This window comes from Furipterus horrens, unplaced genomic scaffold (genome assembly GCF_987537825.1).
Source record: "Furipterus horrens unplaced genomic scaffold, mFurHor1.1.pri manual_scaffold_8, whole genome shotgun sequence".
Taxonomy (NCBI): domain Eukaryota; kingdom Metazoa; phylum Chordata; class Mammalia; order Chiroptera; family Furipteridae; genus Furipterus; species Furipterus horrens.
In genome coordinates this window covers 100,423,593-100,451,318 of record NW_028327178.1, presented here as the reverse complement: position 1 = coordinate 100,451,318, position 27,726 = coordinate 100,423,593, and the positions used below count along the sequence as shown (strand labels likewise).

Below are 27,726 nucleotides of genomic sequence, written 5' to 3'. Positions count from 1 at the left end.
AGCAAAGATCCTGGGGCTTTTAAGCTCTCTGTTGACTTTTGTGGACTAAGAAGCCTCTCTGGGCAGCAGGGCTGGCAGGGAGAGATGGTTAGGACAAGCGAGGCTTCTCCAGCAGTAACCTGGCTGGGAGCCTGCTATCTGGACTTCTGAGGATCCAGCCTCAATGCAGGACAAAGCAGAAACGTAAACATACAGGCTGAGATTGCCATGTACCTTAACCTACTTATTCTTTGCCACTATAGGGAGAAGCAGCTGGGAGGGAACTCATTTCAACTGTTGAGGTCCTGACAGTTCAGGAAGGGAGGCTCCAGCAGGACCCTGTTCCAGGCTGTCCCCGCCCAGGCTGAGTCTGAACTACCTACCACCCATAGGCCCTGTTCTGCAGTTTAAATAACACTAAGGCGGTTTCCGAGGCGAGTGGGCTTGGCCCCAGGAAGGCCGTGGAAGGGAGGCTTCACCCCAAACTGTGGTTTCCGCAGGGAGTGGCTCTCTGGCCATTCTGGGGCCACATAAGAGAAGCCATTTAGGCCAGGAATAGATGAGAGGAGTGGAGCGTCTGGTCTTCCCGTCCCTGCTGTCCGTGTCTGATGTGGTGTCACGCTCCCTTTCATTGCCTCCTGCGAACCAGCGAACCAGCGAACCAGCGCTAAATAAGGCAGGCTCGTTGCCCTTAGGGAGCCCGCAGAGGAGTGGGAGAGGCAGCCACATAAATAAGCCGACAGCTGCAGGGAGATAAGGGCTCTTTTGGGGTGTCCAGGGGGTGGGCATGCAAACCAAAAGGCTTCAGAAGAGATGGCCGTGAGCTGAATCTTGCTGGAAGAATAGGACTTTCCAGGTGGGCAAGGAAGGGGAAGGCTACAACCTGCACCCAAGCCTGGAGCTGTGGAAAGGTACCGTGTGCTGGGAGGATGAGGCAGCCTGAGCACCACCAGGGACCGGGCGAGGTGCAGGTGGAACCAGGGCTTTGGAACCCAAATTCAGTTTCTGTTCTGGGTTAGCGCTCAACCTCCCTAGCAGGTGTCTGGGACAGCTCAGAACAGGGGGGTGGGGGCCTCTGGTGGTTCCCTCCATCATCCCACCCATTCCCTCTGTTGCCCGTTTCTCTATTTTGGGCAGAGTTGTCCAAGAGCCAGGATGTTTACACCCATATGAGCTGAGGCAGCAGAATTAAATCCCAAACTTCTCCAAAAAAGAAGCCAGGGCGACAGCTGGCAGCTTCCTGAAATTCTAAAATCAGAGGAAATTTTGACCTAGAGCCATAGCGGGAGTGGGGAAGGGGATACCAACCGAGCCTGGGTCCTGGCTAAGGGGTTCCTAGGACACTTGGCTTCTAACCCAGAGAAGGCAACCCTGGCTAGGAAAAACCTTTTTAACAGCTTTATTGGGGTATAATTTTCATACCACTAGATTCACTGGTTTCAAATAGACAGCTCAGTGATTTTGAGTAAATTTACACAGTTGTGCAACCATCACCACAGTTGATATTTAGAACATTTCCATCACCCCAAAAGAGCTCTTGTGACTTATTTGCAGTCAACCCCCCTCTGCATACCTCTGTCTCAAGTTAACCACTTATCTGCTTTCCATCTTTATAGAGTTGCCTTTTTCGGACCTTTCATATGAATGAAATCATACAAAATGTAGTCTCTATGTCTTGCTTCTTTTATTTTGCATGAAGTATTTGAGATTCACACATGTTGTACATAGTAGGCATCAAGAGTTCATTCTTTTCCATTGTTGGACAGTATTCCATTGTATAGATAGACAGCATTTTGTTTATCTGTTTACCAGCTGATGGACATTTGGGTTGTTTGCATTTTTGAGCTATTATCCATAAAACTGATATGAACATTCCAGTTCAAGTGTCTGTGTGAACATAAATTTTCCTTTTTGTTGGGTGAACGATAGATACATGGCACCTTATAAGGACCTGGGAGTGGAATTGTTGTAAAATAAATATGTTTATAAGGAATTGCCAAATATTTTCCAAAGTTACCACCATTTTAACATTCCTAGCAGTAAAGTATGAGGGTCTTTGCCAACACTTGTTATTGTAGGTCTTTTTTATGACATTATGCCAAGAAACATTTTAAAAATACCTATTGATGTCCAGGCTCCATCCCAAACCAATTAAACCAGAATCTTGGCGTTTGGGGCCCAGGCATAGGTATTTAATACATAAAAGCCAAAACCTTTGTACCTAAAACCTGCTCGTGTGCAGAAGGGTTGAGAACCCGAATTTTAGGTCTGATTTCTGTCCTACTGGGCACTAAGAGGGAGCTCAGGCTGGCCAGCGGCCTCGCCCACACTGGGAAGCATGTGGGCTTGGAGGCTGGGAAACACGATGCCTCCCAAGAGGCATGTACAGTCCCAGGGCAGATGGGCCTGTTGGAAGCGAGTTGGAAAGGGCCTGGGATTGCAGCAAGGAGGCCTGGCTTCTGCACAGCCTACTGAGATCTGGAGGGGGTGGGGTACCTCCCACTCCCACGACTTCAGGACTGTTCAGGCTTCTGAAGAAATTAGGAAAGTATAGCACTCCTGGCTGCAGGCCAGCTGCAGATCAGCTGCCGATAGCCCCAGAGAAATGCAAGGGGATGCGTGGTGCCAGCAGGAGCCACAGGGAGCTTAGAGGCTCAGGGGGATAAGCAGGCCAGGGCCACATAGTCTGGGATAGAATCTCTTCCTTTCAAAGGGTCTGCAGATAATAATAACTACCCAGGTCCCATGGACCAGGCCCTATGCTGGGCACGGGGGACCCAGCCATGACTCCGTGTCAGGCTCCCACCCCCATGAAGCTTGCAGTCTCCTGGAAGAAACAGAGAATGCAGAATTAAACAGAATGATGGGTAATGATGGGGCCTCTCAGTGGGGGTGACATTTGAGTGGAGATCTGAGTGAATGAAGGAAGCGAACTACGCAAAGATCTCTGTGCAAAGATATATCTGGTAGAGGAAAGAGTTCATAGAGAGCTCGAGGCTGAGTGAGTTTGGTGTTTTTCAAATACTGGTAGAAGGCAGAGTAGTAAAGAGGAAAGAGCTAGACTCTTTTGGGGGTCATGGCCAGAGTCCAGATTTTCTTTCATGTGCAATGGGGAGGTGGCAGGTGGAGGGTTTTGAGCAGGGTAGTAAAATGCTATGATGTTTATTTTTATTCTTTTAAAGATTTTATTTATTTTTAGAGAGAGGGGAAGGGAGGGAGAAAGAGAGGGAGAGAAACATCGATGTGACAGATGCATTGATCAGTTGCCTCTCGCACGCCCCCAACTGGGGACCCGGCCTGCAACCCAGGCATGTGTCCTGACTGGGAATCAAACCAGCAACCCCTCGGTTCCCAAGCTGGCACTCAATCTGCTGAGCCGCACCAGCCAGAGCTGACTCCTATGTTTTTCATTGAGTGCCTGGATGAAGGATGGTGCCCTGATCTGAGATGGAGAAGACAAGATGAGCAGAATTTAGTATGGGGGTGGCATGGGGGTTGATAAATCATGGGTCTAGCTGGGTGAAGAGAGAGGGGAAGCTGGAGGGCTCTGAAGTCTTCATGGGTCCTGGCTGAGGGGTGTCGGCAATCCTTGTCAGATCAAAGCCTGTTTATGTCAGTATTTATGTAGTATTAGAGCATCTCGGAAAAAGAAATTCAAGATGCTGGAATGTGTTGGGTGCTTCTTTCAACCTTTAGGAAGTCCCTGCAAAGTACAAGACAAGCTTAGACTAAAGATGGTGGCCCCTCCTTATCATCAAAAGGAAAAGTTACTACCTCTTGTTGCCTCCTCCCTTCTCATTACTTTGAAATTTTAGTACTGGCTTATGAACATCTAGATAGCGCTGCTACAGATCTTCCAGCCCTTCCCCATGCTGAGGGACTGACTCATAAAAACAAGGACACGAGGCTTAGAGGGCCAACAGGAAAGAGGCCCCCTGCCCTGGCTGGCATGGCTCAGTGGATTGAGTGTAGGCCTCAATTCCCCGTCAGGGCACATGCCTGCGTTTCGAATCGGGTCCCTTGTGAAAGGCAACCCACACAATAATGTTTCTCTCCCTCTGTCTCCCTCCCTTCCCCACTGTCTAAAAATAAATAAATAAAATCTTTTTTAAAAGGAAAGAAAGAAAGGGGCCCCATGAGTCAGAGTCTGCTAGCAGGCAGCAAGAGGCTTGGAGATGGGGAAAGCGGGTGGAGCAAGAAGAAAACAAAAGAGAAAGAAATCAGAGAGATGAATGAGCTGCTGGAGGTACAGGTGCCAGGGATGGCTTGGAAAGAACCCCGGAGAAGGGGGCGCAAGGCCCTGCCAGAAGCATTTGAAGTCTGGAGTTTCAGACCTGCAAGGGCCTTTGGGGACCAGGTAGCTGCCCCTTTCAACAGAAAAGGGAACTGGTCTGCAAGGAGGAAACGGGAAAGAAAAAGAGAAACAAAATGACCAAGTCTCCGAAGTTTAGAAGCCACAGAAAGCAATCGACAGCTCTGTGCTGAACTCAGAAAGCCCCAGCCATTTATTTCCCAGCTCTCCGTTTGGTAAATGTCTGGGCGCTCCATCCAGCTGCTTTCTGGAAACAGGTGGTCATTCCCCCTGCTTGGGAGATATAATCAAGGTCTCCTGGTCTGACATCTACCACCCCCCACACTTCTCCCCTCATTCCTACTGGGCCCCCTATCACGTGTTCCCAGGCTCCACCATGCTGACCAACACAGGCCCATGCATTGCAGTGCACGGTCTCAGGCAGAGTGAGGGGTAGCTGGGGTGGGCACTGGGGGTGGGGGAATGGTCAGGAGGGGAAATGGGCTGACGCAGCTTCTCCAAGCCATGCAGAGATCCAAAGAAAACACAGCTGGAGGCGGGGAGAGGGAGTAGGGAGCCAGGCTATGCAGCATGTTGACATCTTGGGCAGAAATCCAACTTGGAATCCTGTGGTCAGTGGAGCCTGTGTTTACTTACTTAGGCCAGTTACTTCCTTTCGCTGTATCTCAGTTTCCCAATCTTCAAAACAAGGGCCCTAATAGCTATCTCAAAGGATTGCAGTGAGGATTAATGGCGTCATTGAAGAAGAAAGACAGTTGAGTGGAGTGGTTAAGAGCGTGGGCTCTGGAGCGAGACTGACTTGATTTAATCGTAATGGCTTAACATGAGTCACATACAAATGTGCAGCTAGTCATGACCTTGAACCTGTGCACACCATATATGTAACAATATTTAAGAAAAGAGTTTGTTTGTATCTCTCAGATCAGCCGTGACCTCCGCAGGGTTAATTAACCTCTCTGGGCCTCAGTTTTTTGGTCTGTAAAATGGGATGATGAGACCTATCTTATAGGATGTTGTGAGGTTTAACTGCATAATACTTGTAAAGTTTTTAAAATATTTTATTTATTACTTATTCTCAGAGAGAGGGGAAGGGAGGGAGAGAGACACCTATAGGTGAGAAACTGATCAGTTGCCTCTCACACATGCCCCTCCCAGGGACTGGCCTGCAACCCAGACATGTGGCACATGCCCTGACTGGGTATCAAACCAGTGACCCTTTGGTTTGTAGGTCAGCACTCAATCCACTGAGCCACACCAGCCAGGGCTAAATACTGTTTTTATGGCTCCTTCCATGATACAATGGCAGAGTATAACAGCTGTGATAGACACTGCAGGGCCTGTAAAACCTAAAAGAGGTGCTATCTGGCCCTTTGCAGAAAGAGCTTGTTGACTTCTGCTCTAGGAAGTGGCAGAAGCAGGACTAGAACCAGGGCTTTCTGATTCCAAAGCACCTAGCCAGTTTGCCATCCTGTTTTTTTGTCTGTGGTTGTTTTTTGTTTTTGTTTTGTTTTTGTTTTTTTGCAATATTTTTGTGTTGGCTGCACAACAGAGAGTTGAAAAGCCTTTCTTTCCAGTCCCTTTGACTGTGGAAAGTCTCCTTTCCCTTTTCAAAGCCAAGAGTAAAAGTGGAAAGGGATTTGGGGATTCTGATCTCTCCATCCCGCAAGCCAAGTTTTGGAAGAAAGAAGAAACCCATGTGAGGGAAAGAGGCAGCCTGAGTAGGGAAGACCCTGGAATCAAGGCCAGCGACTGTCATTGTTTCCTAGCCCAGGCCAGGCCTGTGTTTAGAAGCAACTGGACTGAGCCTGACGAGGTGCAGAAGTTGAAAAAGAATCCCAGTCTGGGGTAGGTATCTCTGCTCCCAGGGACATTTCAGGGCTCCAAATCAGTTCAGTCACTCAGCAATTATTTATTCAGTACCTACTCTGTGCCTAGACACTGGAAATAAGTGGCGAATCAGATCCCAGCTCTCTATGTCCCTATTAACAGGTAACCTAATAAACCAATATTAAGTCTGAATAAGATCTATGAAGAAAATAAACCAAGCTGATGTGATTGAGAGTAACTGCTAGGCAGGCAAGGAAGGCCTCCCTGAAGTGCCATTTAAGCTGAGACCAAAAGGACAAGGAACCAGCTGTGGCTTGATGAGGCGGAGAAGCATTCTCAGCAGTAGGAACAGCAGGTGCAAAGGCCCTGAGCCAAAATGCCAGTGTGGCTGGAGCAGAATGAAAAGGGTGGTAGTAGTGCAAGACAAGACAGACGCAGGCCTTATCACAGGCTGGGAAGTCAGGGCAGGGAAGCAGGAGTTTATTCACATGTGATGGAAAGCTGCTGGTTGGATGATGGCTAATGATGCTGATGATTGTAGCTAACATTTTTTTGAGCTTACTACATGCTAGTTGTTTATTAAGCCCCTTAAATTCAGTAACTCATTTTAATCCTCACAAGCAATCCAGATGAGGAAACAGGGGTCGGAGGAGGTTAAACCACTGGCCCAAGGTTATGTAGCTACATTGAAAGCTCAGTGGGGTTTCCGTGGGGGCAGCAGACTGCAAGGGACAAGACCCTGTAGGGGGTAACAATGACACAAAGACAAGCCTGCATGGCAGTGAATGAGAGGAAAGAACCCTAACATCCACCAGATTTCCTGTTTGTGCCCTGCTCCAGGAAGAGGAAGGGTTACTCAAGTTCAAACGTATGTTCCCGTACTTCCTCCTCTGGATATTGTTAGCACATTTTCTTGCACCCTTTCTGCCTTGTTTGCTTGTGCTTTGTGCCCCTAATCATAACCGCTAGCCTTTATCTGATGCTAATGGTGTGCCGTGTACCGTGCCCAGCACATGCACTGTGGTCACTTAGTTTATTCTTGCAATAAGCTTATTGTTTCCTGTTAGAGTGAGGATATTGAGGCTCAGAGATGCTTAAGTAAGGGATCCAAGAACTGGTACTAAGAATTGACAGCCTAGGATTTGAACCCTGGTCTGTCAGACAGAGGAGTCTAAACACTTAGCTACTGGGCTATAACCACCCACCTCCCACCTTTCCATGAAGACTCAGTTCATGGGTTCCCCCATAGTGGCCACAGCAGACCTCACAGGTAAGAACGCTACATTAGTTTATCTAGATCTAGGGTGACCAGCCATCCTGGTTTGCCTGGGACTGAGGGGTTCCCAGGAAGGAAGACATGCAGTTATCAAAGCCAGGAAAGTCCTGGGTAAATCAGGACAAGTTGGTCATGAGTGCTTGTTGCTGAATACGTATTCAATGGACATTAGTCATTATTGCTTCTGCTTTTCTCTTCCATCAGTTTGACAATAAGAAAGTAGCAAGCACCTATCTGTGCCCTGGCCTAGAAGCTGGGAACTCTGTAGGCGGTAGATCTCATGGGGGTTGTTGGTGGTGGTGGGGTGTGCCATGCAGAGAACCTAGTTCCAAAGGTTTACACAAAAAAAATCCACAGTTCCTGGGGAAATGCCAAACCTCCCTCTAGAGTGATTCCAGTAGCCTGTGTGGACTTGTTTGGACCCCTGTGGGAGAGGTTCCAGGACCCTTTTTCCCCAGGCAATGACACAGAGACAGTTGGGGATTTCATAGTGATGTCTGACAAGGAGAGGCCTTGAGAAGACTGTGGGTGGAAGGGAAGGAAAATATGTGCCTTTGGCATTGACTTTGTGGCTTGCCCTGGTCTGCAATCAAGGCCTATAAGGTAGTTCCTTTCATCACACACATTTTGCTAGATGAGGAAACTGGAACTCAATGACCCCAGTGAAGTGATTGACCCAAGATCACGCAGGAGGAGACTAGTAATTGGAATCTGAACCGAGGTTCCGAGGAAGCAGGGCTTGTTGGGGCCGGGCGGGCGACTCCTGCACTTCCCTCCCTCCAGCACGGCTTGGGTCTGCCACGGTCTTGACAGCGTCCGGGCATGTCACGGGGCTCTGTACAGCCCTCTCCACCACCCAGGCTGCCAGCGTCCCGCCCCATCCCCTCCCAGCTCCTGAGGGAGGAGGGGAGAGTGAGAAGAGGAGGGGGGTGGGTCAGAGAGGCCCGGCTTTATAAACCCCGCTAGAACAGCGCGGCCCGCCAGACTCTGCCGCCCGGATCTCCTGCTCTGCCCGCCACCCCACGTGACCGCGGACGCCCCCTCCCAGCTCCACCGCAGTGAGTTGGGGTGCGTCCCCTCCCACCCCAGCCCTTCGCTTAGCCGCGTGGTCTACTAAACCCAGGGTGAGGAGGTGACCCCATGAGGAAGGGCCCTGAGATGGGGGTCGACAGTCAAAATCCCAATGGCAGGGATTTAGGACCCGGGGAAGCTGGGAAACCCTCTCTCCTCCCCAACTCGGGGCCTGGGAAACTGCAAGCCAGCCCCCAGGAATGCGCGTGCAGCCGTTCCCATGGTAACGTGCAAGCCGCGTCCGCCCTCCGCCAAAGGAAGAGGTTGTTGGGGAGGTCCAAATTCGTCCATCATGCAGCTGTTGCACTAGGGAACCGAAGATGTCCCCTCCCCCTTCCCCGTGCCCCAAATCCTCTGGGAGCCAGAGCGCAAGTCACATTGCTTCCCTCAGGCTCAGTTTCTGCATCTGTCAAATGGAGCCAATATTATTGGTCCAAATTCCTCGAAGAGCTGTCTCGAGGGTAACGATCCAGGCCAGCCCATCTCCTGGTTGGACACCCGAGCAGTGGGTTTCAGCGGCCGGGTGACTCCCACGACCCCACCCTACCCACAGGCTCGGTCGTCATGGCCCTCTTCTGGGCCCTCTTCTTAGCCCTGCTGGCAGGAGCTCACGCCGAGATCCCCGGCTGCAAGATCCGCATCACCTCTAAGGCGCTGGAGCTGGGTAAGGGGAGGGCGCAGGCGGGGGCGGTTGAGGGTGGGGTCACCCCAGCAGTGGGCGCAGGAGTTAAGGGTCTTGCTCCTGCCTCAGTGAAGCAGGAGGGGCTACGCTTTCTGGAGCAAGAGCTGGAAACTATCACTATTCCGGACCTGGGAGGCGGAGAGGGCCGCTTCTACTACAATATCTCTGAGTAAGCTGGGGGCCTCGGGGCGGGGCTTAGAAGATGGGGCGTGGCCAAATCGATGAGGCAGGACTTAAGGAATAGGATGGGGCCCGGAGATGAAGGCCAAATTTGCGAACATAGGTGGGATCAAGCAGATGGGCGTGGCCTAGGAAATGTAGGCGGGACCAAGGGCAGCTGAGTGAAATTGAGGCGTGGCAAACAGCACCAGAGAAGAGGGGTCAAGAAGCTTGCCAAAGGGCGACAGTAAGATCTAGGGCACCCGGGTGTAGCTAATGGGAGAGGTCCGGGGAACAGATAAAGCCTCGTGGTTTAGGACGGTGGGGACAGGGGGATCGGATTTTAGATGATGGAGACAAAATCAAAGGGCTTGGTTAAAAGACCGGGTCTAGCAACCCCAGGGTGTGGAAGGGAAGGGAGTGCAAGCAACAAGACTTCTAAGAGAAGGGGTGAAGCTCACTTTTTTTTCCTATTACAGTTATCCCATTTTTTCCCTCGTTGCTCTCCCCTACCCACCCCCTCCACACGCACAGTCAGTCCCCATGAAGCTCACTTTTAACACCTGAGTCAGGAGAAGCTCATTTCCAAGCCACTCTAGCCCAAGTTGAGCCACCCAAGCCCATGGGTGGGCACTTGAGGAGCAATGGAATAATTCATCCCAACCACCCCAGTTTCCTCAGGAGGGACTGAATTTCCTGTCGTTGGGATCCCCTCTTGGCCTTGAATCTGACCCTGAGGCCTCTTGCAGCGTGAAGGTCACGGAGCTGCAGCTGACATCCTCCAAGCTCCATTTCCAGCCGGAGCAGGAGCTGGTGCTACAAATCAGCAACGCCTCCTTGGGGCTGAGCTTTCGGAGACAGCTTCTCTACTGGTTCTTGTGAGGACCTGGCACCCTCAGGGGAGTGGCAAGTGGGTCGGGAGGGCTGAGGATGATGTGGAGCGGTGGACAATCCCTTAGCCTTCCTGAGTCTCAGTTTCTTCATCTTTACAATGGGGACGGTCATACCCACTTCACAGGGGTTGATAGGATTTGGTAGAATATCTGATAAACTGTGCCAAAGTGAAGCATTCTTAAGCGGTATAATGCTGCCTGTATGTGGGTGGGGAGCAGGCAGTGAAGCTCGGTTAAGCTCCGAGCTTGGGTGAACGCTAATCCCGCCCCCCACTCCCTGCAGCTATGACAGCGGCTACATCAATGCCTCCGCCGAGGGGGTAAACATCCGCACCGCTCTGCAGCTCTCCGGAGATCCCGCTGGCCGGATCAAGGTGTCCAACGTTTCTTGCCAGGCTTCTGTCTCCAGAATGCACGCAGCCTTCGAGGGAACCTTCAAGTGAGCCCTATCCCCAGTCCCGGGGCACCTGCTTAGAGGGTCCAAATCTCAGCGTCACTGTGTCCTGGCTCTGTGACCTCGGGCAAGTCGCTGAAGCTCTGTGCCTCAATTTCCTCATTGATAATATGAGGATGATAACAGACTCCATTCTATAAGATGTTGAGATGCCTATTTGTGTTAATATATGTAAAACTATTTAGAACAGTACCTGGCGTATAAGTGGGTAGCCCCTTAGATAAGAGTAACTGTGAGGATTTAAGCGCACAGTTGGGCATGAACTGGTTTCTCAAAACTTGGTGGCTCTTACTAGTTATAACAAAAATAATAACATAGGCCCAGGTTTGGGACTGAGAAGGAGACTTTGTGCTGGTTCCAGAAGAGGGTTGGTGGGAGGAGATGGTAGATTTGTCATCTGGTGTTGGTACACTGTCAATTTTTTACTTATTCAACAACGCGTATGCCACTCTGGTGAGTGTGGCTTAGTTGGTGGAAAGTCATCCCATACATGAAAAAGTTGAGGGTTCGATTCCCAGTCAGGGCACATACCTAGGTTGTGGGTTCAATCCCCCATCTGGTCACTTACAGAAAGTAATCAATATTTCTCTCTCACATCAATGTTTCTCTCTCTGTCTCTCTCTCTCTGTGTCTCTCCCTTTCCTCTCTCTAAAATAAATTTAAAAATATCCTTGGGTGAAGTTTTTTTTTTTAAGTACATGCCAGTCCCTGAGGTCTCAGAAAGAATCTCAGAGCCTAATTGGAGGGGAAAAAACATTTGTCATCAGGGCCTTGAGAGTGGGACTAAGAAAATACTCTGGGGACTAAGAAAGTAGTCTGGGAAGACTGCCTGAAACAGGAAGCGTCTGAGCCTAGGCAGGGAAATATAGAATGTAGGCATTGAGGGTGGAATTGAGGGTGTGAGTAACTACATGGGAGTGGGGTGCTCAGAGCAGTTTTGAGGAACTGTGGCTAGATTTATTTGGCTCGTGGGCGTTGAGGCAGGAGAGCTCTTGTGACAAAGGCTGGTTGGGGGTTTGGGCCCCAGTCATGGAAAACCTCTATTAAAGAGCTGGTAATTCAGGTCAAAGTTGATGCATCCAACCCCCTGCTGCCATCTCCAATCATTGTGATTTCTTTTGGACCTGGATTTGGGTGGGGCAGGGTCTGGGCTCACCAGTCTGTCCTCTGCTCACAGGAGGGTGTATGACTTTCTCTCCACGTTCATCACCTCAGGGATGCGCTTCCTCCTCAACCAGCAGGTGAGGGCAGTGGCAGGTCTAGGGGACAGTGGGGGTGCCCTCTCTTTCAAAAGCCCTGACTTTGGCGCCCACCTCCCAGATCTGCCCAGTGCTCCACCACGCAGGGATGGTGCTCCTCAACGCCCTTCTGGACACTGTACCTGGTGAGTGGTGCCGGCAGGGTGGGGAGCTCTGGGCCAGGCCCTGGGGCTGGAAGCGGGGTGAGGAGGAGGCTGGGGGCACAGCTGTCAGAGTAAGCTCCTTCCACGCCATGCTGTGGGATGGACCTGGATTCAAATCGGCCTCTGTTGCTTTGCTGTGTGACCCAAGGTGAGTGTTCACTTTTTCTCTGGGCCTTGGCTTCCTCATTTGGCTGGTGAGCCCTCTCCCTGGCATCGCTGTGAGGATTAACTGAGGGCTGGTTGTCAAGGTCCTCGATATGTGCTTGTTCATCACTGGGGCCCTATTTGTGTTCATCACCTGGCACTTACAAGGTGCTTAGTTAACATGAATTCTCTTTTCCTAAGCTGTGACTTCCATCTGCTGTGGGAAATGGCAGGGAAGGAGGAGGCAGGGGAAACCAGAAGGGAAGGGAATCCCTTGTCATCTTGTTTGATGATCTGATGAAACTTTTTACCAGTAATAATAATAATAATTAATAATAGCTTCCATTGTTGAACACATATTGCACATCAGGCACTAAGTGCTTTCCACATAAAACTAATTTGACCCTCGTAACAACCCTACAAGGGAAGTATTATAACGACCACGTTATGGGTGAGATGCTGGGGCCCAGAGAGCTAAGCACCTTGCCCAGCCTCACACAGCATGGAGTGACCTGAGCCCCTCCCCACAGTACGCAGTTCTGTGGACAACCTCGTTGGCATTGACTACTCCCTCCTAAAGGACCCTGTGGTCTCCGCCAGCAAACTGGACATGGACTTCCGGGTGAGCTGCTCTGCTGCTGTGTCTGTCACCAGATTCCCTCCATCTCCCCAGAGTCACTGGTTTTATCTTCCTAAAGCTCTGGCGAGGCCTCTCCATTGCTGGGATTGCTGTTGCTCCCTGCTGCCTACAGAATGAGGCCCACCTCCAGAGTCTAGCATTGGAGCCTTGCTTCCAACGCCTGGTTCCACCCTTCCGACTTCACTCTGTTCCTTCGCAGCTACCCCTCAGATATGCCCCTTGCTTCCCACCTTAGGGCCTTTGCTCACGCACTGCCTTTCCCCATGTCCCTTGAAGGAGTTGGACCTAGAGCTCTGTGCACATAATCTCATGTCATCCTCTCATAACCCTGAGAGTCAGGTACTAACGTTACAGCCATTTTAGGAATGTGGAGACTCGCTCAGAGAGATGATGTCCCTTGCCCAAGGCCGCACAGCACCTGTGCTCCTCCTGGTGGAGTACAGCAGAGTTTCAGAGCACAGACTCCGGAGCTAGAAGGCCTGAAGTTCAGATCCTGGCTCTGCCACTTACTAGCTGTGTGACCTTAAGCAAGTGACTTTACCTTTCTGTGCCTGCTTCCTAATATGTAAGTGGAAATAACACAGTAAGAAAACATACCTCAGAGGGTTGAAGGCACTGGTCTCTGTAAAGGGCACAGAAGAATTACTACGTATATGTAAGCAGCAGCTGTTATCTTTACTGTTCCTAGTTTTCAAGGCCCACTCAAATGCCCTCTCCTCCTCCTTGAACAGCGTCCTGAGCCTCCCTTCCCAGGTCTGATGGCATTGCTTCCTCGCTGCACTCCCGCTGCCCTCCGTCTGATGCTTTTTAACATATGTGCTTATGGGTCTCCCAAGGACAGCAACTGGGTCCAACTCCCCACCACTCCTCAGTCCTCACAGAGCCTCGCACTGGGCCTGGAGACAACCTTGTGCCAGGCCAGTTGGCCTTGGCCCTGATCCTGATCCTCCTACCCCAGGGGGCCTTCTTTCCCCTGGCAGAGGGGAACCGGAGCTTTCCCAACCGGGCAGTGGAGCCCCAGCTGCAAGAGGAGGAACGGATGGTGTACGTGGCCTTCTCTGAGTTTTTCTTCGATTCAGCTTTAGAGAGCTACTTCCGGGCGGGGGCCCTGCAGTTGTCGCTGGTGGGGGACAAGGTATGCCAGGGCCTGTTTGTGGGATGGGCTAGAGGGGGCTTGTGATGGAGCTCCTGATGACACTGCCTCACCCCCATTCCCCTGGCCAGGTGCCCCACGACCTGGACGTGCTGCTGAGGGCCTCCTACTTTGGGAGCATCCTGCTGGTGAGTGTGGACGGGAGGTAAGGACATGGCCAGGGTGGGTGGGCACACCACCTGCAGGGGACCAGTGAGGTATGGAGGTGGAGACCCCAAGTGGCAGCCGTGGAGTAGACAGAAGGTCTGGCCTCTGGCCAAGTCCGTTCACCTAGATGAGCCCGTAGCTAAGTCTGTGAAGAGGGCTTGCTAGTTCCTGTTTTGTCTGTCCTTCGTGAGGCCGTGACAAGGATGGGCTGAGAACCCAGATTCTGCAAGTAAGTGTAGGGGCTTTAATGACTGATATGCTATACCTTTTGCTTATTTTCCCTTGTTTAGTGGGGAGAGAAGCCCTGGCTGGTTTGGCTCAGTGGATTGAGCGTCGGCCTGCGAGCTAAGTGTCACTGGTTCGATCTTCCAGTCAGGGCACATCAGAGAAGGAAAACTCTGACTCCAAAAAACCTCCGCTGCCTTGCGGCATACCTCTTCAGGGGAAAGGCTAAGGGAGTAAACCCCGACAGAAAATCCGGAGCCGGAGTCCCTAAGGCGGTTTGACGTTGTAGTCAACACCGGCAACTCCTGCGGCGCACCTGAAGCCAAGCTGTATTGACTCCGTCTTTCCCTTGGACCCTTCAGCTGCGAAGAGAGGGGGGGTCTGCTGCATGGGCAACAGCAGACCCTCCATATCACCCTGCCCAGGCTCTGTAGCTTCAGCTTCACTGGAGAGGACACTCCAGCGTCATCGCAAGATGTCGATTCAACACGAGAGGAGACAGATACCGTGTCACTCCCGAGTCGGACTGCACAGCCATTCTCGGCGGTGCAGATAGACTCTTAAGAAGCTACACCATCGTCTCTCGAGACGGACGGCTGCCGACGAGTGGGGAGAGGGGCGGGAGTTTAAAATTTAACAAATATTTCAGTGTCCTTGGTTCAGTTTTGTAAATGGTCAAGCTGGGATTTGAACCTGGCAGTCTCCACCACACTGTACAACCTCATAGGGTTGTCTTGAGGATTAAGAGAATTAATACATGTAAAGCAAGTAGAATAGTACCTGGAGCAGAGTAAGTGCTCAATAAACACTAGCTGCTGTTATTATTGCTGTTGTCATCATCGCCAGCATCAAACTTGTGGTCCAGCATTGCTTTTAAGAGCATGGACTGTGTGGCCAGACGGCCTGGGTTTGAACCCCAGTTCTACAACTGAGTAACTGTCTAATTTTGGACAAGTTACTTAACCTCTCTGTGCCTCAATTTCCTCATCTCAGAAAAGGAGAATACCTGCCTTGCCTGGTTATTGTGAGGTGTAAATGAAGTGTTTGGTTAAAAGTAAGTACTCGGTCAGTGTGGGAATCTAACGGTATTCCTACACCGCCTCCAGAAGAAAGAGCACAGCTGTTTAGAGCAAGGAGATATGGCAATGAACTGGGATATGTGATGTAAAAACACTGTCCCCGAGGAGTCTGGATGGGAGATGGATCATGAATCCTGAGAACGGAGGACAGCAGAAAGAGAAGGAAGGAAACATTGCCACTCCTCTTTTGAGCTGCCTGCTCCTCTGGGTGGGCTCACCTGGGAACAGACCTAGGACTTGACCCTCACCCCCTGCTCTGTCCCCAGAGCCCAGCAGTGCTTGACTCCCCGTTGAAGCTGGAGCTGCGGGTCACGGCTCCGCCGCACTGTACCATCAAGCCCTCGGGCACCACTGTCACTGTCACTGCCAGTGTCACCATTGCCCTGGCCCCACCCAACCAGCCAGAGGTCCAGCTGTCCAGCATGATCATGGTGCGGGCACCAGAGTGAGGGCAGTGAGGGCTGGAGAGAAGGGGGCTGGGTACCTGCCCGGTCAGTAACACATCGCCCCTCCGCACGTCCCTGCAGGACGCCCGTCTCAGCGCCAAGATGGCCCTCCGGGGGAAGGCGCTGCGCATCCAGCTGGACCTGCGCAAGTATGCGGATGTCTGAAAATCGCGGGCAAGCTCTTAACCTCTCTGAGGCTCCGTGTCTTCGGGATCATCACACCTGCCTAACAGAACTGGGGAGCTAAAACTCAGCCATACCAATAAGCCACTGGGGTGGAAGTGCTTGACAAATAAGTAGTCAGCGTGAAGGAAAGGAGACCTAGAGGGAGAGATGGCTCTCCAAGGACACACAGGGGAGAGTGGCAGAACCGCCTGGGAAGGTGTATAGGTGTGGCACATCAAGCTGACACTCAGGCTTCTGCTGGCGAGGCTTGGGGGCCCGATGGAGGGAAGCTTCTTGGGCTCATGTCCACCAGGCATTTCTTTCCCTTCCCCAGGTTCCGAATCTACTCGAACCAGTCTGCCTTTGAGTCGCTGGCGGTGAGTTGGGAATGGCAGGGGGGCGGAGGCTGGGGTCAGGGGGAGCAATGAGGCATGCCCACCCCACGCCCTCCTTGGCCCTGACTGCGCTCCTCCTCCCTCCCAGCTGATCCCGCTGCAGGCCCCTCTGAAGACCATGCTGCAGTTTGGGGTGATGCCCCTGATCAATGGTAGGGGTGGGGGTTATGAGGAGGGAGGGGGTAAGGAGGGGGGACCTGGGTAGGCCCAAACTGAGTCAGCTGTCCCCACCCACAGAGCGGACCCGGCGTGGGGTGCAGATCCCACTACCTGAGGGGATGGACTTCGTGCGAGAGGTGGTGACGAACCACGCGGTGAGTGGGGGCGCAACAGAGTAAGAGGGCAGAGCCTTCCTCCTGTGCAGGTTGGGAGTGCAGTCCACCCTTGACACACACCCTCTCCCCCGCTTAATCTTACAGACTCCTCCAGCCCTTTGCACAGGCTCTGCCCTTACCTTGGAACACTTCCCTGATTCCACTTCCAATGCCTATTAATCTTTCAGGTCTTAGCTAAGAGATCACCTCCTCTAGGAAGCCCTCCTTGAGCCCCACAGGCTATATACGTGCAGCCTCTATTTCAGCACCCATCACAGAGGGTTAGAAGTGCTTTGCTGTTCCGTCTGTCCCACTAGACTGTGAACCTCCTCAAGACCAAGGTCTCTCTTTATCCCTAAACTCTGCCCTCAGTAATGGAATGAATGGACTCCCTTCTCTGCCCCGCTGCACAGGGCTTCCTCACCATCGGGGCTGACCTCCATTTTGCCAAGGGGCTGCGAGAGGTGATTGAGAAGAACCGGCCTGCAGACACCACGGTGTCCCAGACATCCCGTGCCCCGCCGCCCTCCACGGCAGCTGTCTAAACCCTCGGCCCCCACCCCTGGCAGCTGCACCCAGGACTCCAGTGCCTCACATCCCCTTCCTCACAGCTTATAGTGTCCTCTCTAACCCCCCGTGCCCCAGAGAAGAGGGAGATTTAAGCTGTACCCAATTTAATTCCATAATCACAGTAAGTCCATCAATTACATCCATCCAGCCTCCCAGTGGGCTGTCCTGAGCTCTGTTGTGTTCCTGGGGTGGCATCAGTGCATTAAGGGCATTCTTCCAGCAGGGAGGGGCCTGGGCCCTCCCCAGAGAGGAATAAAGTGCGAAACCCCCCCACTGCCCTGCAGAGGCATTTTGCATCAAGGAGGACCCCACTTCTAGCAGAGGGGCTGGGGAGGGTGCTGGATCAGGCAGTAGGGGCTGGCCCCATGGTCAGTATGGCTGCTTATTCAGGAAGCGGGAGAACATGGTGAAGGCAGCCCGAGGCATGTCGGTCGGGACCATGTGTCCAGCGCCCTGAGGAGCAAAGCTCTGTGAGATTCCCTCCCTGTACAGCCTCTGCCCCTGGGGGATTCCTTCCTCTGTCCTACTAGATTCTCCTAGCCAATGGCCGTCCTCCTCCCCTGACCGTGCCCCAAACCTTCCATTCTCCCTCCCTATGTCCTCCCCCCGACTGAAAACCTGCCCTTACGGGACCAGATGGTAACCTGGCTTAAAAAGAAATGGGTAGGAAAGGACGGGTGGGTCCCGCCCTGTCTCCTCTCACCCCAGCTAGCCCTCGCCAGGCCCAGGCCTACCTTGATGGTGAGAAAGGTGATGTGGGAGAACTCCTTCACGAAGCCAGCAACCTGCTCCCCACTGTCCGGGTAGTCCACTAGCCAGGGCCGGCGCTGTACCTCCATCTGCCCCCCCAGGAGAGACTTAGCAGCCTGCGGCTGCCCATCATCCCTGTTCAGACACTGAGCCTCAAGACCTCAGGGGCCGGGAGCCCCTCCAGGTTGGCCCTGCCTGCCAGGCATGCTCACCCACCCCTGCACCAGCCTCCCCCGGGGCCATGACCCCTGCCTTACCTTCTGGTTGAGGGAATCCACAAACCACTCATCTCCCATGAAATTGCAAGCCATGTCCACGTCCCCATTGTAGAGCAGGATCCGGTACTTCTGGAGCAGAGCAGGGGAAAGTGGCAGGTGTACGACAAGTCCAGGCCTTGGCCCTCTCCAGGTTCAAGCCCCCCTGCCCCAAGAACTCAAGGGGCCCAGCTAAACAGCATGGACCGGGAAATGCTTTTGTTTTCCGACTGCTTTCCTATGTGCCCAGTGCTCTATGAAATGCTTTACTTATGAGGACAGACATCATTATTAATCCCATGTTACAGGTGGGGGAACCAAATCTTAAGATATGTGAGAAACGTGCTCAGGGCCACACAGACTAGTAAAGAAACTTGCACCCCGGCTATCTGACCCCAGAGCCCATGCTCGAACGACTGGACTACAGACCTAGTCCTAGGTGACCTTGGAAAAGACCCCCTCCCATCCTGGACATCCATTTCCCTATTTGTAACACGATCTGACAAACTCCTCGCCCTAAAGGCTCTCTGGCTAATGCAGACCCCTCAGCCTCCAACAGCAGCGTGGGGTGGGGCCAAAGCCAGGTTCACATCCCAACCCTGACAACTACAGGACCTCAGGCAAGTGACTTCACTTCTTGGAGTTTCAGCTTCCCCTGCTCCCCTGCCTTGCCACACTGTTCCAGGGTCCTGAGGCTGCTGGTGGGCCTGGCTACACTGCCCCTACTCACCTGTGGGGCAAGCAGCTTAAGGTACTGGGAATTCATGCTTTGGTAGAGACGGCGATACTGTATATTCACAAGGAAGCTGCAGAAGCACATGGGCAGGCCCCAGGAAGAACAGGTAGGGGGAGAAAAAGACATCAGATCAGACCTCCTCTCCTATCCCCAAGCACCAGCCTAGGGGACAGATAGCTAGGACTCACTCAGTCCCCTCCTCGGGCACGCTACCTCTCTAGGACTTACCTGGATGGGGGGGCGGGGGGCTGGAATCCAGAGGTCCTTGACCATTTCCATTTAGAAATGCACAGGGACACTTTGGTTGTTTCAGTGACTGGGATGCAACTGGTGTTTAGAGCACAGTGGGGCGTAGGCGTGCGAAGCACAGCGTGTAACACTAAGGCACGGGCACCGACCAATCCAAAAGGGACCTGAATGAGCCTGCTGTGCCAGGTCGTCACCTTTTATGTGTGGGGTCAAAGGAGAGCTGAGCCACTGGAGATGATATTGGAGTGGGGGTGGGCACTTGGGAGTGTGTCTATTTATTAAATGCCATGGAAGTAATTAGTATTTTCAACAACCATGTGGCCATTTAAGAATGAATTGGCTGACTATCAATCAACTTAGGGGTTAAACATCCTGCAAAAAACTCAGCATGGCCCGAGTGCCTCCGTGAGATCCCTGGGGACCTTTCTGATGCCCATGAGCACCCAGAGCCTGGCACCGCCCCCACCCCCGGCCATGAGCAGCCACAGGAACTCACTTGCACAAGTTCCAGGAGGGCAGCTGCTCAGGGATGTGGAGGGCCTTCCGCACAAAAGGGTTGTTGAGGTAGGTGGAGGGGGCTGTGGTGTTGGTACAGGGGGGGTCCATGTGCACCCTGTCCCCGGAACGCAGCAGTGCCTGAGGGGCACAGACACAGTTAGGTCTTTGCTTCTCTGCCCCGCCCCTCCCCACCCCGGGAGGAAGTCCAGGCCCTTGCGCACCTGATGCCACATCCGCTTGACTGGCAGGCGAGTGAAGATGTTGCCCAAATCGTTGATCACGACTGTATCCTTGTCATACCTGCAAGCGAAGTGGGGGTGGGGGTGGGAATGGGTGCTTGAGCCTCCAGATGGGGCTGGGGTTGGTCCAATGGGCACCCAGCAGCACCTACCTTAAATGGCCAGGCACCCCGCCAGCACATGGGGCGTAGAGATTGTAGATGTTGAGGCCAGAGCTACCCACGATGCGGTTCACTTCCAGGAGCTGCAATGACACACCGAGCCACCATGCCTCCCCATGACATTACCAACTTGTCCCAAAATGTAGTGCTTTCCTACCTCCCCTTGTCATTACCCTCCCACTACTTTTTTCACAGGTAGGGAAACAGGTTCAGTGGAAGGACTCTACCAGACCTGGGTCCAAATCCTAGTGCTTCCACTTCCCAGCCCTGTGACTTCAACATTCTTGACCTCCTCTGGGAAATGTGGATAATATGCTCTCCCTTGAAGGAGAAACTGGAAGATCAAATAACCTGCACTGACACCATTTAGCAGTCCTGACATGGGGCAGATGTTCGATAAGAAAACGTCTGTCCCCTCCCTGGGGTTACAGGATTTGCCCAGAAAGTCACAGGAAATGGTGGGGGGATAGCATCCATTTCCATATGTCCCAGAGAACAGCCAATTACTGAAGGGTGCAGGGCAGGACAACAATGGAGGATGGGGGACATGGAGTCCCCAAGGAGATGTGGTTCTGTTCCCGGGACTGGAGGTATCAGGGGTGACACACAGTGGGGGCAGAACCTTACACTGGTTACGCATTCTTGGTCTTTGTTGTCGTAGAAGTTACACTTGTTTCCTGAGCAGCAGTGGGTCTGGAGAGAAGACCAGAGTCTGGAGAAGATGAGAGTGAAAGTGCTTAGAGACCCACGGCGGGCAAAGGAGAGAATCCCACCTTCTCCCTCCAACCTCCCATCGTGAACTGACCCCAGGGAACAAGGAAACATATCACAGAGTGTGGTATGTAGGCTCCCAAGCTAGCTGCCCTGGGCCATAATGCCAGGTCTCCTTGGTCCCTTTAAATTCTAATCTCAGTCTTTGGCCTTTTAGCACCAAACCCTTCTAAGCAACCCCAGCCCCCACCATGTGCTGATAAACCAGGGTAGGACCTGGGATATTATGTGCCTAAAGGACAGACCTGAGATCTTGTGACCTGTTCCACCCTGAAGATTGCCTGGCGGCCCCGCGCCCATACCTGTTCCCCAGAAGGCCATGGTAGTAGGCGAAATAGACGAGAGAGTTGTCATTCTGCTCATAGGAGGAGAGCCCATTGCCCACGGCCAGTCCCTGTGAAACAGCCAGGGTGTGCAGCTCAGCAGGAGGGTCAGGAGGAGCCGCCACCCTTGAACTACACCCAGGGTGGTTTGTGGGGGTGTGTGGGTGGGGGAGACAACACAACAGAGAGAAGAGAGCTGGTGGCTTGACAGGTGAGTTTCCTGTCATGGGAGGCACATGAGCAGAGAGAGGCCAGTTGGTGGCAAGGGTGTTATGAAGGAGTCCGGGTTGGATGGGGAGTTCACCTGCAGGACCTCGCTAACCAGGAAGCTAGGGCCCAAGGTGCCCCCCTTGCCCCCTGCAGCTGTCCCGCACCTGGAGGTTCATGCTTGGGTCCTGCATGACCAACACAGCCAGGGTGGGGATGTAGATGCCAGCATAGCTCTCTCCTGTCAGGAAAAGCTCGTTGTCCTTGTACTCCGGGAAGAGGCGGAAGAAATCTTGAAGGGCCTCAAAATTACTCTCGGCGACCTGGGGAGGGCAGGGTGGGGGGGATCCAGAGACTTTGGTATTTGAGCCAGAAAGAATCTCCAGATAATGACACCAATGCACTGTTTGTGCAAGAGGAAGTGGCTTGACAGTGATAAGACCACAGCGCACCACATGTAACAGTAAAAAATGGATTCCAAATCCATGGTCTTTCTCTCCCCGTATCATGCCACCTTTAGAGAATCAGGCAGGCTGGGGCACACGGGCAGGTGCAGGACTTACCTCAGTGTCATTGGTCGCGTAAGACTTGTCATTGGAGTAGGAGAAGCCCACCCCGGCTGGGGACTCGAGGTACAACACATTGGCAATCTAGAGGGGAAGGGGACAGCAGCTGCAGAGGGCTCCACCCACCCAAGTGCCCGACATCCCCACCGGACCCACAGCAACGCCCATACCAGGTTCCAAGAATAGGGGTTGTACTCCAGGGTGACACCATCTGGCTGGATCTGAGGAGGAAAGACATGGCCGATTAAGTCCCAAGAGCCAACTGGGTGGAGGGAAAGGGCCAGCGTGCGGAGTCAGTGATGCAGGTACAGAAACTAAGGCTCAGAAAAAAGACAAAAAAGTCCTGCGCCCCCCCCCCCTTCCCCGGCCTTTTCCTTTGAGAGGTGCCCCTTCCCCCTCCTTTTCCGGGGTCACGGAGGAGAGGGCTGCTTTCCACTCACCAGGAAGGGGCCGTGCTCGGTGAGGAAGCCATCGAGGGAGCTGCAGCCCGGCCCTCCGTTGAGCCAAAGCACCACAGGGCTGCTCTTGGGATCCTTCTGGGACTCCACAAACCTGGGAGGGGTGTCAGGCCCGGGTGGGTGCGGGCGGAGGGGCCTCTTCCAGCCCGCCCTGCTCCCCAGCTCCCTCAGGGGTCTTCAGGACTCCCCCACCCCCCCGCACACCTCCACCCTGCACTCCTGTCCCCTGATGGGTATCAGGGTGCGCCAGCCCCGCCCTGGGAGGGAGAGCCGCGGACCAGTAGTGCAGGTGCTTGGAGCCGGAGCCTCTGAGGTAGCCGGAGTACTGGCGGAAAGAGGGCTGCTTGGCCAGCCCGGGCAGGCACTGGACCTCGTCCTGATCGGGGGCTGCCTCGCCTCGGGGCGGCGACAGCAGCAGCAGCAGCAGCAGCAGGAAGCACGGAGGCGACCGCGCAGCTCGGACCATCTGCAGAGGAAGCGGGCGCCGGCTGTTTACTGGCTCCCTGGCTGCGCACAGCCGTCCCCGGGGAGGAGCTGGCGGCGCTCCGGCAAGGAAATCCCTAGTCTGGGGCCCGGCTCGCACCGTCGAGGCTCCGCCGCCTGCCCCGCCCGGGATCCCTTCCAGGTTCGGACGTCCTCTCACCTCCGCTGCCCCGCGTCCCGGCGCTCCCGGAGAAGCCTGGCGACTGCAAGTCATGTGTCCGCCGAGTCACGTGTGCTTCTGCATCACGTGACAGACGGCCTCCGCCTCTCTCCTGTCTGCCAACCCGGGGCTGGAGGTGGGGTGGAGAGGGGCGGAGAGGGGCGGGCCACGCCGGGTCAGGGCCCACGGCCTCGCAGGTCACATCCCGGGCGCCCGCGGTCAGATGACTCCGGTGTGGACGGCCAGGATCCCCCATCCTCCAGGGGATCTTCTTTTGGGCGGGATGGCTGAGCCAGCGGCGCTAGGACACCCCGCACAGAGCCGCGGGGAAGGGAGTAGGTGGGAAATGCCTTACATGGTGCCCCCGCGGTCATCTTCTCAGCCAGCCGCCCAAAATAGCCTCAGGCACCCGCGGGCCGGCTCCTGGCGGGGAAATGGCTGCCGTCCCCGACCCCGTGAAATTGGGCACGTCCTGGGGACCCACGCACCCCGAGTCCCCTCCCACCCGCTTCCACCGGGTGCACGGTGCCAACATCCGCGTGGACCCCTCTGGGACGCGAGCCACACGCGTGGAGAGCTTCGCCCACGGCGTGTGCTTCAGTCACGAGCCACTGGCCCCGGGCCAGGTATTCCTGGTCGAGATCGAGGAGAAAGAGCTGGGGTGGTGTGGCCACCTGCGCCTTGGCCTGACTGCGCTAGACCCCGCCAGCTTGGCCCCGGTGCCCGAGTTCTCGCTGCCTGACTTGGTCAGCCTTGGCCACACCTGGGTCTTTGCCATCACGCGCCATCACAACCGCGTGCCCCGGGAGGGCCGCCCGGAGGCAGAGGCAACGGCCCCCAGCCGCCCCCCAGCCCTCCTGGTGGAACCGTATCTGTGCATTGAGCAGTTTCGCATTCCCCGCGACCGCTTGGTGGGCCGCAGTCGGCCCGGGCTCTACAGCCACCTCTTGGACCAGCTCTATGAGCTGAACGTGCTGCCTCCGACCGCGCGCCGTAGCCGCCTGGGCGTTCTCTTCTGCCCACGCCCGGATGGCACGGCTGACATGCACATCATCATCAACGGCGAGGACATGGGTCCCAGCGCCCGGGGGCTGCCAGCCGCCCAGCCCCTCTATGCAGTGGTGGACGTGTTTGCCTCCACCAAGAGCGTGCGCCTGGTCCAGCTTGAGTATGGCTGTAGGTATCCCACCCCCTGGGTATCAACCCCTCCTGGCCCAGTGTGGGGACCCAAACTTGCTAGGCTTCCAAATCAGCTAGCAAGGCCTTGGTCTGTCTAGCATTTAGAAGTTAGAGGATCTCACCTCAAATTCTGCCTCTGCTTGTGATCTTGGGTTAAGTCGCTCCCTGGCTCCGGTCCTCAGTTACCCATCTTGGCTGTAATTGATTAGGATGCCCTCCCAATTCCCTTCTAGCTTTGACAGTATTTTCTGTATTAACCTCGGCAGGGTTTCTAAGCTGATTTTAGATTCTGGGTTTCTTTGAGAATTGTGTGCTCTTCTATTAAACGCTCCTAGATTTGGGCATACCAGTTTAAAGTCATCACAGACCCCAGACTGAGAGCTTCTTTACTCTGAGTCTGGTTCATTACAGGCCTGGTAGACCCTTTATTTGGACCTCTGATCACATTTTATGTGTTCAACAAACTGGAACCCACTTTGTGCCGGGCCTGTGCTGGAGGCTGGAGTTGCACAGCTAAATAAGACACTCGCCACCCTGCCCTCAGCAGCTGCTAAGTGCAGGGGGAGGGAGGGTGCTGAGTGTTATAATAGAAATGGGGCCACAGCATTGTGAAAGCATTGTGAAAGAGGTGTTTTTTTCAACCACACGTACAGCCCCATGAGTCACAGGGGCCTAGAGAGCAGAAAGGAATTGCTCAAGTTAACGACAAAGCGGGAAGCAAGATCTAGATCTTCTGGGACTCAGCCTTAGACCCACCCTGCAGTTCAGTTCGCCTTTGTCTGTCTTCTCTCTGCAGTGCCATCCTTGCAGACCCTGTGCCGCCTAGTGATCCAGAGGAGCGTGGTGCACCGGTTGGCCATTGATGGGCTCCACCTGCCCAAAGGACTTAAGGATTTCTGCAAGTATGAGTGAAGACCTGCAGCCACCTTGGATGAGAGTCCTGGAGCACGTCCTGGCCCCAGAGCTATGGCTGACCTGAAGCCTGCCGTACTGCTGTCAGCCAGGATCAGAAATAAACACAGCAGATGCTCACCCTGATCATTAGAGGGTCTCCTTGCCCCTGAAGCCTATGAGGAGCACTTCTTTTAGAATCACTGTGGGTTAGCAGGTCAGAGCAAGAGAGATCATTATAGACATCATCTAGACCCGTGGTTCCTAGCCTGGGTACTTATCAGAGTCATAGACTCCATCTCCATAGACCCTTACTAGATTTGTTCGAAGTTTAGGCCTAGGCATTGTTTTTTGTAAAAGCTCCCCTGGAAGGTCTAATGTACAGCCAGGGTTGAGAAGCCTTTCCCTAGAACAGAGGTCTCAACTTTGGCACATATTATAACCACTTGAGGAACTTTGAAAAATACTGGTAACTGGGTCTGACCCTGGAGTTCTGATTTAATTGGTCTGGGATGAGGTTGGGCGTAAGGATTTCTAAAAGTTCCCAAGGGAGAGACTAACGTGAAACCCGGTGTGAGAACCAGTGCCCTAGACCAACTATTTCATTTTGTAGATCGAAAACTGAAGCCCAGAGATGGGAATATAGTTGTCCAAATCACACAGCAAATGAATGGATGCAGAGTATTCCTTTTTTCACACTACAGGCACAAAGCACTAGACTCCATTATTTGTATCTGATCATTTGCTCCCATACAAATGGTCTCATTTAATCCTCACAACTTCTGGTGAGGTAGTGGGCATTCATTACCCTCACTTTTCAAATCAGGGTATCAAGGAACAAAACTGTCTAGGTGAGTCCCCCCAGGGAAAGGCAAGGACCTAGAATGCCCAGATCCTGGTCCAATGCTCTTTTAACTCCACCCATTGTCTTGTAGAGGTTCTAGAATGAATAGGTCAATGCTGTGGGGTGGGTTCCAGGTGTAGGGGGGAGGGATTATGAGGTGACATTCTAAAAGGGTGGAGAGGGTAGGAGAGAAGGCAGATAACTATCCCCAAACAGGGGCTTTGGGGCAGCCATGTCCTATTTCATATCTCCACAAACTCATCTGGGTCTTCTGCCTTTTGGCCAAGGTGAGAGGGGCTCCTGGAACTGGAGTGGGTTCCACGACTTTCTCTAAGAACTTGCTTCCTGGTTCTGGGGAGGTGGAGGTTCTTCTGGGCATTGGGGAGCTGGCCCTCAAATCAGTTCCTTTCAAAGAAAAGCCATTCCCAGAGTGTTTGCCAATAGCTACCCACTTGCTCTCACTCATTCAGCAAACAGTTCTTCACTTAGGGCTGAGGACTGGGGGTGTGCATATGAGTAGAACCTAGTTCCCAGCCACTAGACAACCCTCTTTCGTAATTGCTCCTGTTCCCAGTGCTCTGTTCCTGTGCCCTGCCCCTCAGGGCCTCCTCCTCAAAGAGACCAAGAATAACATGCCATCTCATTCCTGTTTCTGCAGGTGAGACTGCTACTCCAGGCTCATCTCTTGGCCCCTATAGCCCTGTAGAGCCGGTGGTGGTGGCCACTGGTGGACGAGGCCCACTGAACCAGAAAGCTGAGCAGGCAGTACCTGCTGCCCAGGCCTGGGGCCCGGCCCTGGCAGTGCCAGAAACAAGGGGCTGTCTTGGGGGGCCTAGCTGGGAGACACTACAGCAGGAGTATGGCCGATACTGCCACAAGTTCCCCCACATGAAGCAGCCAGAGAGCTTAGGCCGGGCGGATGGCTGCTCCAGAAGCAGAGCTCCCCACCTGGGTGGCTCCAGGCCTGGGTCCCTGCTACTGAGTGGGCTGCCACCAGGGGCTGTGCCAATGCCCGCTGAGGCAGGGGGGAAGGAGGCCAACTCCCAACAGGACATCTGCATCCTTACTCTGGCCATGATGATCGCTGGCATCCCCACTGTGCCCGTCCCAGGCCTGTGGGAAGAGGACCTGATCCGGGCAGCTCGAGCTTTCATCATGGCCCATCCGGAGCCAGAGGGGGCGCAGTGGGGGCAGGCACATGCCCATGTAGCCTCCGGGCAGATGCCCCCAGTGAGATCCAGGAGGAGCCAGCCTCCTGGCTCCTGCTTGCAGCTTATGAAATAGCATCAGACACATAGGGTGGTTTCTGTGTACGTTTTTTGGGCAGATGGTTGGGAGTGCCCACGGCAGGGACAGGGACAGGGTGGTTGAGCCACTGACGAATACCAGTCTTTCATCAGAACCGAGACCCCAGGAAGTTTCTCCAGATAACACTAAGCTAGGAGACGGGTCTTGTCAGAAGAACTATTTAATACAATGATAATTAGGTAGGGACGCTGCTTGGAGAGTGGAGGCTCCTTTTGTGGTTTTGGAACTCGATCAGAATGTCTTGTCCAAAGACCTAGGCAATGTGAATTTCCTCTTGCCTTTCATTTCCCAGCCTTGTGAGGGCAGGGGATGGGAC

The 27,726-nt window shown here is 53.7% G+C and overlaps 4 protein-coding genes across 8 annotated transcripts; 3 read left to right on the top strand and 1 right to left on the bottom strand.

The window, feature by feature from the left end:
• Positions 1–784: 784 nt before the first annotated feature.
• PLTP (phospholipid transfer protein) lies at positions 785–17,502 on the top strand. Of its 3 annotated transcripts, none has more exons than XM_090286492.1 (16): positions 785–835; positions 9,019–9,129; positions 9,217–9,316; positions 10,056–10,184; positions 10,483–10,638; positions 11,831–11,894; positions 11,974–12,037; positions 12,730–12,821; positions 13,798–13,974; positions 14,064–14,120; positions 15,710–15,874; positions 15,971–16,038; positions 16,389–16,431; positions 16,538–16,601; positions 16,687–16,763; positions 17,177–17,502. In XM_090286492.1, exons 2-16 carry the CDS (start codon positions 9,030–9,032, stop codon positions 17,306–17,308), a joined length of 1,488 nt encoding a protein of 495 aa, XP_090142618.1. In that variant the 5' UTR covers positions 785–835; positions 9,019–9,029; the 3' UTR covers positions 17,309–17,502. The 3 variants fall into 3 exon arrangements, with proteins under 3 accessions (XP_090142618.1, XP_090142616.1, XP_090142617.1); XM_090286490.1 differs by lacking the exon at positions 785–835 and adding an exon at positions 8,384–8,462; XM_090286491.1 differs by lacking the exon at positions 785–835 and adding an exon at positions 8,394–8,452.
• Positions 17,421–23,273, bottom strand: CTSA (cathepsin A). Of its 3 annotated transcripts, none has more exons than XM_090286487.1 (15): positions 23,189–23,273; positions 22,824–23,011; positions 22,528–22,639; positions 22,258–22,308; positions 22,085–22,171; positions 21,689–21,844; positions 21,294–21,385; positions 20,848–20,932; positions 20,212–20,303; positions 20,042–20,120; positions 19,819–19,958; positions 19,068–19,143; positions 18,341–18,430; positions 18,068–18,205; positions 17,421–17,786 (listed from the first exon to the last, which is right to left on the bottom strand). In XM_090286487.1, exons 1-15 carry the CDS (start codon positions 23,240–23,242, stop codon positions 17,703–17,705), a joined length of 1,524 nt encoding a protein of 507 aa, XP_090142613.1. In that variant the 5' UTR covers positions 23,243–23,273; the 3' UTR covers positions 17,421–17,702. The 3 variants fall into 3 exon arrangements, with proteins under 3 accessions (XP_090142613.1, XP_090142614.1, XP_090142615.1); XM_090286488.1 differs by having other exon boundaries at positions 18,068–18,172; XM_090286489.1 differs by having other exon boundaries at positions 23,129–23,190.
• A 260-nt stretch (positions 23,274–23,533) lies between these two features.
• On the top strand, positions 23,534–25,399 carry NEURL2 (neuralized E3 ubiquitin protein ligase 2). Its single transcript, XM_090285305.1, has 2 exons — positions 23,534–24,364; positions 25,164–25,399. Exons 1-2 carry the CDS (start codon positions 23,623–23,625, stop codon positions 25,277–25,279), a joined length of 858 nt encoding a protein of 285 aa, XP_090141431.1. The 5' UTR covers positions 23,534–23,622; the 3' UTR covers positions 25,280–25,399.
• Positions 25,400–26,334: 935 nt separating this feature from the next.
• Positions 26,335–27,386, top strand: SPATA25 (spermatogenesis associated 25). Its single transcript, XM_090285049.1, has 2 exons — positions 26,335–26,389; positions 26,761–27,386. The coding sequence occupies exons 1-2, from the start codon at positions 26,335–26,337 to the stop codon at positions 27,384–27,386; spliced, it is 681 nt and encodes a 226-aa protein (XP_090141175.1).
• The last annotated feature ends 340 nt before the right edge of the window (positions 27,387–27,726 follow it).

Bases quoted from the DNA above. Each gene is read 5' to 3' on its own strand.
- CTSA (XM_090286487.1), bottom strand. From the start codon at position 23,242: ATGACTTGCAGTCGCCAGGCTTCTCCGGGAGCGCCGGGACGCGGGGCA. The intron at 21,845-22,084 runs GTAAGTCCTGCA...TGCCCTCCCCAG, and splicing joins ACGCGACCAATGACACTGAG to GTCGCCGAGAGTAATTTTGA. The intron at 20,304-20,847 runs GTAAGGTTCTGC...GTGTCATTGCAG, and splicing joins ACCAAGAATGCGTAACCAGT to CTCCTGGAAGTGAACCGCAT.
- NEURL2 (XM_090285305.1), top strand. From the start codon at position 23,623: ATGGCTGCCGTCCCCGACCCCGTGAAATTGGGCACGTCCTGGGGACCC. The intron at 24,365-25,163 runs GTAGGTATCCCA...TTCTCTCTGCAG, and splicing joins GGTCCAGCTTGAGTATGGCT to TGCCATCCTTGCAGACCCTG.
- SPATA25 (XM_090285049.1), top strand. From the start codon at position 26,335: ATGTCCTATTTCATATCTCCACAAACTCATCTGGGTCTTCTGCCTTTT. The intron at 26,390-26,760 runs GTGAGAGGGGCT...CTGTTTCTGCAG, and splicing joins TCTTCTGCCTTTTGGCCAAG to GTGAGACTGCTACTCCAGGC.
- PLTP (XM_090286492.1), top strand. From the start codon at position 9,030: ATGGCCCTCTTCTGGGCCCTCTTCTTAGCCCTGCTGGCAGGAGCTCAC. The intron at 12,822-13,797 runs GTGAGCTGCTCT...CTCCTACCCCAG, and splicing joins AACTGGACATGGACTTCCGG to GGGGCCTTCTTTCCCCTGGC. The intron at 16,764-17,176 runs GTGAGTGGGGGC...CCCGCTGCACAG, and splicing joins AGGTGGTGACGAACCACGCG to GGCTTCCTCACCATCGGGGC.